The 8,558-nt window shown below is 46.6% G+C and overlaps 3 protein-coding genes across 3 annotated transcripts; all 3 read left to right on the top strand.

Moving 5' to 3' along the window:
- Window positions 1–69: 69 nt before the first annotated feature.
- Window positions 70–1,922, top strand: mterf4 (mitochondrial transcription termination factor 4). The gene is made up of 4 exons (XM_048255095.1): window positions 70–127; window positions 351–759; window positions 861–1,045; window positions 1,322–1,922. The coding sequence occupies exons 1-4, from the start codon at window positions 104–106 to the stop codon at window positions 1,718–1,720; spliced, it is 1,017 nt and encodes a 338-aa protein (XP_048111052.1). The 5' UTR covers window positions 70–103; the 3' UTR covers window positions 1,721–1,922.
- A 536-nt stretch (window positions 1,923–2,458) lies between these two features.
- On the top strand, window positions 2,459–5,025 carry LOC125304519 (probable G-protein coupled receptor 148). The gene is given in 3 exon segments (XM_048258879.1): window positions 2,459–2,688; window positions 3,863–4,616; window positions 4,619–5,025. Coding segments are annotated over 2 exon segments (957 nt in total). The 5' UTR covers window positions 2,459–2,688; window positions 3,863–3,976; the 3' UTR covers window positions 4,936–5,025.
- A 1,224-nt stretch (window positions 5,026–6,249) lies between these two features.
- On the top strand, window positions 6,250–7,367 carry LOC125297296 (probable G-protein coupled receptor 148). The gene has a single exon (XM_048247619.1). The coding sequence runs from the start codon at window positions 6,250–6,252 to the stop codon at window positions 7,342–7,344; it is 1,095 nt and encodes a 364-aa protein (XP_048103576.1). The 3' UTR covers window positions 7,345–7,367.
- Window positions 7,368–8,558: the final 1,191 nt, after the last annotated feature.

Raw genomic sequence — 8,558 nt, 5'->3', positions numbered from 1 at the left:
TCACTGAAATGTACGGTATTTTCCAACATAGGGTACCGGGCTAGGGTGGAACTGTAGTTTGCGGTTCGTGTTTCAACCGAAAATATTTTGTCGAGGGACGAACATGATCCGGACTTGCGAACATCAGGTAACGTCCGGTAGAGAGAGAGAGAGATTTTATGTACCGGTTAACTTATAGGGGTTAGAAATGTTATTGGTCGCTGTATGAAGTTCTGTTAGCGCCGCTTAAGTTATTCGTCTTAATTTGGCAAACCACAACTGCAGCGATTGTCAAGGTTGCCTGTTTACAAAGCAAGCGTTCTTCAAGGTGTTCAGCAGAATTGTCCGTAACCCTGCGTTTTGTCATGCAGGTTGTTCGATGGAGTTTAAGGTTGTCTCCTGGTTTTGCCCTCAAGTCTGCTCTTGTCGAGCAGAATGCACGGCAGCTGGCATATGCCTGTCGAATGTGCTCTCACACACAAGAGTCTCAAACCTCAAGAGCGTCTGCACAGCGACATGGAAGTGAGCTGTCTTTACGAACTCTGCTTGATATGGGTTTCACTGAAACACAGGCTGACCAGGTGTACGAAGGCGCCACCAAAATTCTGGGAAGAAAGTCTGTTACGCATGACACCTCTACGATCACGGCCCTTTTGGCACTGGGTCTGAATGCCTCCAGCATCGTCAAGATCTTTGATAAATGTCCAGCTTTGTACACAGAGAAGGGAGCAGTCGTGCAACAACGAATTCAGAATTTGTGGAAACTGGGGCTTGTTGAAGGTGAGTTGGCAATTCCTCAGGGACGAGAATGTTTAAGCAAATGTTTCTTGAGAAAACAGGTGCAACATGCCTCATAATACGCCCTCGTATGTCTTATCCAGGCAGTATCCAGAGGGTGATAAGCTACCATCCACACATCCTCACCATTCCTGCCAAGAGAGTGAATGCGGCGGTCCAGTTTATCAGAACGAAATGTCTTTTCACCGCCCAACAAATGCGGGAGATTCTTCGAGATTCTCCTGAGGTGGCAGAGGAGGACCTCAATGAACTTGAGCATAAATTTCAGGTGGGCCCACTATTTTTCTTTTCTTTTGATCACTTCTATAAAGATGTTTTTTACACTACTTACCATACAGAAGTGGAAGTGCTGATTTCCATACACCTCATGAATTACCTCATTTATCATAGTATTAATGGATCTCACAAATTAATTATCTGCCAGGAGGTTATGTAGTCCTTAGAAATGACTAAACAAATATTCTGTCCTCACAATGAGTTATCGCTAGGTAAAAAAAAAAGTCAGACACAGACTTACTATTGTGGTCCTGTCCCATGCTTTCAGTATGCCTACTTCCGTATGGGGGTGAAGCAAGCAGAGATGGTGAAGGCCAAGCTGTTCAAGGTGAGCATGGAGGAGCTGCGCTGTAGGCACTGCTTCCTGGAGCGCAGGGGCTTCTATCAGACACCGGACAAAAAGGGCCAGACGCTCATTATCAACCCCAAACTGAAAGATATCCTCTCGGCCACGGAGGACATCTATCTATCCCAGTTCGCCAAGGCGACCAAAGAGGAGCTGGATGTGTTCCGCAAGCTGGTTGCACGAGAAGACGAGGAGAAAGGCAACACGCTGGAGCATTGGGATATTGAAGAGGATGAGGAGGAGGCAGAGGAGGATCTGACTGACTTCAAGAGGGGAAGCATGGGACAGTTGGGATATGTGAAGACCAAAAGGAAAAAATGAGTCCCTGGAGATCTATGGTGAATTCAGTATCAAAGGACAATCCTGTTTCTGTTAGGACTGTTTAGTTTCTTATAGAAAATAAAGTCCACTCCCCTTTATTGCTGAAATCCATTTTTTGCCTCATCCTTCAAATTCAGGGCATTGTCAGGTCACACACAATAACATGAATGTAGCTTTCAGACAATAAATGACTTCTGGACGATATTGAATCATTGACCTTTTGCTTTAATATAATTAATCATGTAAAGCACTTAAAGATGTACCGGTCCCCAAGTCGTTTCATTATGCCACTACATTGTTTAAAAACAAAGCTATGATTACATTTGAAAAAACATTAATACATGACCTCACTGGCTTCACACCACGCAGAAACCTGGTTACACACTTGAAGCTTTGTGCTTGTGACCTTTCACCCACAATATTAATGAGTATGTTCTCTCATACTTGTTCCAGTATGGCCAATCTCACCAGAACCACTACATGGAGGTTTGACATGCCACTCTGTGTGCTTGTGAGTATTACCATAAAAGAAAATGCCAAGCTGTATAACAAGTAGTTTATAACAGGATATGAGTTCTTATCAGTCTGATGGCAAGCAACAAATTGTAAGCACTCTCAGCCTGCGCAAGGGGGTTGAATGGAAGTGTGTGTATGTGTGGTAAGGGGGGGTCCGCCGGGAGTTTGGAGCTCTTTTCTGAGATACGGCGTTACCATGGCATACGTGTATGGTTTTTCAGGTGTATCATGCTGCATTATCTCCTATGAGTCAACAGTGTGTCTGTGGACTGATAAAGTGTGGCGATGGCAGGCTGGGCAGTATTGATTTACAGAGCCATTAGACTAATGGTTGACCGAACAGCCCACCAACAGCATGGCAGCAGCACCAGCGGGTGGCCCCCAACCAGCAGAACTCCGAGAGACACGGGAAGGAACCTCAGCAGGATTTCTGTTTGCACCGTTTCAACAAGGTGGGGATGTGAGTGTGTCCTGTTTTTTGTCTGAATCGATCATTTGTCAATAAGTACTGCTTGTTCTTAATGTTGTCAATTTTTATGTGTGTGTCGGGGGGTTACTGTCCTTAGACTGAAATTGATGAGACATTGGAACATATGGGTCTAGAAAGTCAAACAGATTATGAAAGCCTATAACTTCAGTGTGATATTTGCCATTTGTAAGTAGGACAGCCCATTTTCTACAAAGCAGTTTTGTTTCTGCTCATGTGAACCAGACACTGTTATTTGTTATATGCACTCTGCCGTTCAATCATCTTCACCAAAACAACTGCCAAGTGTTGGAACAGACAGAAGATGTGATTGTAATCATAATTCAAAATGTTCAAAATGTTTCAAAAAAGTTATACATATTGAAGAGGTGTTCATTTTGTACAAAATTATCACTGAATAAGTTTGCAAGATAATAAAAACAATTCTTAAGAAATAAAAAAGACTAAATAATACTCTGTAACAGTCAATTCAATATTTTCAAAGACATATTAGCTACACAATATCAGTAATGTTACATTTCCAATCAACAACCATTAGTTATCCAGCATTGCCCTTACCCACACCAGTCTGTGGAGAAATACAGTACAGCGCCAAACATATCTGAAACTCAGTATGAGGATCTTGGAATGAAGTAATACTACAAGATCCATCTTTCCTTGGCTGCAGACTATGGAAGTAAACCACCAGCCAGAAATAAAGAGAAGTAACCTAATTGTTCTGGTTGTGGAACCATAGCTCTGGTATACTGTAAATTGATGGAGTGAGTTTAAATTGTTTGGGTCTGTAATTTAGTATGACTAATGTCACTTACTGTGTAAAACATGAATTGTGTAACCTAGTTTATATAGGAAAAACTACATATAAAAAAGATGTTGTATCAGATACATGATACGCTAACAGCAGCTGTCATGTTTATTGTTCATTAAAGCTTTTCACAGAACAGACTGAAAATTTGCATTCCAATAACTGACTCATATTTACATGTGAACCATGACATCCCAGCAATAGTTTTTGCTTCCTTTGTTAAACACCCATGTTTATGTTTTATTTGACTTTATTGGATTTGATAAATTAAGGAAATATTTCAAAGTTTAAGTTTAAAATGCTCTCCACAAAATCTCACTTTCTATTTTTTAAGGGTTTAGAGGATCATATCTGATGAGATCGACATCTCTCAGGGCCTAAAAGAGAACAAGCTTGTGTATGCATTCCACTGCCAGAAAGCCGTCACTCCCAGCTTGCTGCCATCTAAATGGCCTACGCCATCATTGCCAACGTGTCGGAGAAGTGGCTGGACGGCATGGAGGGCGAGCGCATGGAGCTCTTCCTCATCCCCGCTGTGCTGTTGACCCTGGGCACGCTGCTGCTGGACCCCCTGCTGGTGACCTGCATCCTGTGGTCGCCGGCGCTGCGGCAGGAGACCCGCTATCTGCTGCTGGCCAACACGCTGGCGGCCGACGTGGCCTTCGCCTGCGTCAACATGGCCATGGTGACATGCGCGGTGCTGCGCGTAGCCTTGCTGCGCGTGGCCTGCGAGGTGGCGCTGTCCGCCACTGTCACGGCCTACTGCTGTGCCGTGCTGGGCGTCACCTCCATGGTGGTGGACACGTACGTGGCCGTGCGCTGGCCACTGCACTACGACAGCCTCCTGACGCCGACGCGCGCCCGCAAGATCTCGGCGGCCCTCTGGCTGCTGGCCGCCTTGTACCCGCTCTCGCTGGTCATCATCCTGGAGCTGCTGGAGGACAACGCGCCCCGTCAGCTGCCCCTCTGCCTGGTGCTCATCACCGTGGGCGCGCTGGGCAAGGAGATGATGGTGGGCGTGCACATGTACTTCACCATCGGCGCCGCGCTCTGCTTCCTGCTCATCGTCTACTGCTACGCGCGGCTCTTCGCGTCACGCGCCACTCGGGCATCTGGCACCAGCGTTACTCGCGCGCGCGCCTCACGATGCTGGCGCACGGCACGCTGCTGCTGCTCTACTTCGTGCCGGGCCTGGTGTTCATCGTGGAGCTGGCGCTGTTCGAGAGGCACCAGATGGAGGGCCAGGCCAGCGTGTGGGTGAACATGGTCAACATGAGCGTGTTCATGCTGCTGCCGCGGGCCTGCGCTCCGCTCCTCTACGGCCTGCGCTACCGCGAGATCTACACCATGCTCAAGCAGTTGCTGTTCAAGAGGCGCCAGCTTAGCCAGGTCAGCACGGTGTCCTAACCAGACACACACACACACACACACACACACACACACACACTGAACTGCCTCTCCTTGAACCCATACTCATATGATTCATGATGTTTGGGCTGCAGACAGGCTGTGTTGTTGTGTTGTGCTACTGTGCCTCATGTCATGTTGATACCGGTGCCACTGCTGTAAGTGATTCCTCGTGGCTTTAGCTGAATCATCATATTAATATTTGATGGCTTTCATTGAGATAGATGAATAAAGAAAAATTGCCACTGGGACTCCCCATGGGTCTGTAATCAGCAGCAACAATTTCTGCTCGGAATGACGATTTATATCAACCAGCCTGACAGCCACCTGAAATATGGGCATCCCTGCCTGTCAGTTGTTATTTATGAGCACTGCATACTGAAGGTGTAAAGGTGAAGACCTTTGATGGACAAGTTTGACAGAAGGCTTCAACATTGCTGGTTTACAGCACCCCTAAAATCAGTCTCAAGCAGATAGGCACCCCAACTAAACTGGGTTCTGCTCAGAGTTCCTCACTTTTAAAAAAAGAGATTTCCCTTGCCTATTTGACCTTGTGGACTTCAGTGGACTTCAGTACTTTAACTCTGTGAAGTGCTCTGAAACCATGTCTACTGTAATGGTAATGTTAAAGGTAAATAAACTAAAACCAAATGAACTGAATTCAAGGCATGGACGTGGTTACTCCACTGTGGGTTTGTAGTGTAAAGACATGATACTAAAGGTACATAACTAGTCGTGTTATGAAACAGACCTTGTATAAGTGCATTCATAATTACTCAGTAAAAAATAATGAAAAAAGAAACTTGAAAAGTGGAACAATAAATGTCAACATATAAATATGCCATCTAATCTTCTTTTCAACTTTTCACTGCCATTGAAATTGCCTGTATTTATGTTGGTGAACCATGTCATGGTAAAATATGATCATATTGTAATATCATCTTACATTTGTAAATAATGTATAATAAAGCAACTAAAAGTCTGGTATCTATATTCCTCAGTGTCAGCCTCAGAATCATTGATATTATGCAACTGTGCCACTTCTGTCCCCACAGGCCCATCCTGATCCTGTAACGGTGAAAACAACACTTGTGTCCATTTGCACTCTTCATAGATGTTTACTTAAGCATGTGTCTCCCAGGAGACACCAAGATGCAGCTCTGTTCAATCAATCCCTGCTGTCCTACTGTCACCTGAAAATCTAAGCTTTAGTGTGTGTCTGCCCAGCCAACTGAAGCAGTCGTGTTTCCACCGGTCAGTCGCAAGCTGCAAGCACAGGATGTGAGAATGGGCGCTCCAGCTCCGAGCAGCGTAATGTCCATGTCTACAATAGAGGAAGCCGGGGACTTCTTCATGTCTCTGCTGTGCGCATTTGGGAACTGGTACAATGGCTCGGGGTTTGCTGAGGAGCACAGTCGCGTGTTGCTGGGCGCCAACATCTCGAACCAGAGCCAGGTGGAGCTGTTTGCCAGCCAGTGGAACGTCTTTCTGCCGGAACGCCACTCACGGCTGTTGCAGGTGTGTCCCATCCTGGGCTTCCTGGCGGTGGGGCTGGCCACGCCGCTGATACTGGTGCGTGTGCTGGCCGGCGTCCACCTTCGCCAGCAGACCCGCTTCCTCCTGCTGGCCAACGCTCTGCTCAGTGACCTGCTCTTCCTGTCTGTCTACATGCTCAGCACCTGCCTGAACGTGGGCGGCGTGCTCATGTCCGACTACGCCTGTGCCACCCTGCTCCTCCTGTTGGGGGCGCTCTACATGGCCGGCATCCTCAGCGCAAAAGCCATGGTGCTGGACACGTCGCTGGCCGTGCTGGCGCCGCTGCGGTACCCGGCCCTCTGGCCACTCTCGCGCACCCGGGGCGCCATCGCCACCATCTGGCTGCTGTCGGCACTCTTCCCAGCAGCGTCGGTTGGTGCCTTCCTGTGGTATCACGCCACGGCACCCTGCTCCATGCACATCTGTTCGCTGCCGCTGGTCCTGGTTCTGACGGTCAGCCACTCCCGGCTCCTGCAGGCGTCCATGCTGCTTACGGTGACGGGCATCCTGGTCATCCTGCTGCTGGTGCTCTCGGGCTACCTGGTGCTGTGCTGGCAGACACGGCAGACAAGCATATGGAAGGGCGAGTGCTCGTCCCGTGCCAGGGGCACCTTCCTCATCCACTACCTGCACCTGTTCCTCTCCTTCTGCCCAATACTGTTGCTGGTCATCGAGCTGCTGCTCTACTGCCACTACAGCGTGCTGGACCTGCGCGCCAACCTCTGGATCTCGATGGTAGTCTGCAATGTGCTGCTGGTGCTGCCCAAAGCCCTGGCTCCGTACCTGTACGGACTGAGGTACAGGGACTTGTCTGGGGCATTGTTTGCCCTCTTTAGGTGCAAAAGGACATCTACTGTCAGTCCTGAGATATAACTCTGCCCCACTGCATGTTCATCTACCCAGTCAAACAGCAGGCTGGTTGGGACTTCCTAATTTTATTGCATCTTGTGATTTTCATGTGTATCTTTTATTTAGTTTTGTTTGTGTTGGTTGTTTTTCTGCTTGGTCCACAAGTTAATCATTTATGAGAAGAACTGCTTGTAGGCAAGAGTCAGTGGACTGCCTATGTCCAACTAGATGTCAGCCACTAAAATCCAGATTGATTATGAGGGACTTGATACATTGGTTCCATTTTCAGAATAATATCTAGAGGATTTTGGTCTACTTATTGGTGAGGTGGACTTCAGAGGTGGTGTGCCTGTGAGCCATAGATATATATGTATGTATATATATATATCTATGGTGAGAGCATTACAGGCATCTGGCTCTGCACTAGCTTGTTAAATTGCAGATTTGTTTCCCCTGGGTAAGCACCCTAATGCCCTTCACTCTAATTGTGCTTGCATGACCATGACCAAAAACAACATTTATTTTACTGCTCTTCCTACTTAATTCAGACAGTCAGCTGCAGATTCAGTCAAGCCTATACCACCCTCTGGCATGCCAGATGGGTATTCAGGCATATAACCTTATCTGACATCTGACAATTGTCTAGTTTTGTCTAGCCCGGTTAGCACCACACCTTATATCAATTAAAATTGAAATTGGGTCTGGACAAGCTTCATTCATCTCCCATTTCCAAGGGGCGTCACCAACCAATGCCGATAAAAATGCCTCTGGACGCAATTGGATAGGCCTATAACCAATCAGAGCAATGAAGGAGATGACATACAGAGCAACGGAAAAACATCTCAACAAAAGAGCTTTGTTTTTGTTTTTTTAAACTGCTTTGATCTTATTATGTTAAGCCTGCCTCAATGGTTGTGATTGGTTGTGATTAACTTGGTTAATATAGTCCCTATAGGAGCCATTTGCTCCTAAACCCTAAATATGTAGGAGCCAAATCAGATTGCTAGGGGCCAACATTTGCATCTTCAATGTGAAGTGAAATAAGTCCCATAACACACCTTTTCTATGTTTAGTATAGCTTATGGTTCCTTTTGTCTGCCAGCCCTTTATGACTTGCTCACTGGTGATGGTCAATATTACCTAGAATATATCAGAATAAAGTATTTTGTGGCAACAATAACAGTGTTCCTTATTCTTACCAACTTCTGCAACATGCAGTAGCCTACATTTGATAAATA

This window comes from Alosa alosa, chromosome 1 (genome assembly GCF_017589495.1).
Source record: "Alosa alosa isolate M-15738 ecotype Scorff River chromosome 1, AALO_Geno_1.1, whole genome shotgun sequence".
In the NCBI taxonomy this organism is placed as follows: Eukaryota; Metazoa; Chordata; class Actinopteri; order Clupeiformes; family Clupeidae; genus Alosa; species Alosa alosa.
This window is presented reverse-complemented; position numbering and strand designations above follow the sequence as displayed.

Excerpts from the sequence above, each read along its gene's own strand:
- mterf4 (XM_048255095.1), top strand. The coding sequence starts at position 104 with ATGATCCGGACTTGCGAACATCAG. Across the intron at positions 128-350 it reads TCCGGACTTGCGAACATCAG|GTTGTTCGATGGAGTTTAAG; the intron begins GTAACGTCCGGT and ends TTTGTCATGCAG. Across the intron at positions 760-860 it reads GAAACTGGGGCTTGTTGAAG|GCAGTATCCAGAGGGTGATA; the intron begins GTGAGTTGGCAA and ends TGTCTTATCCAG.
- LOC125297296 (XM_048247619.1), top strand. The coding sequence starts at position 6,250 with ATGTCCATGTCTACAATAGAGGAAGCCGGGGACTTCTTCATGTCTCTG.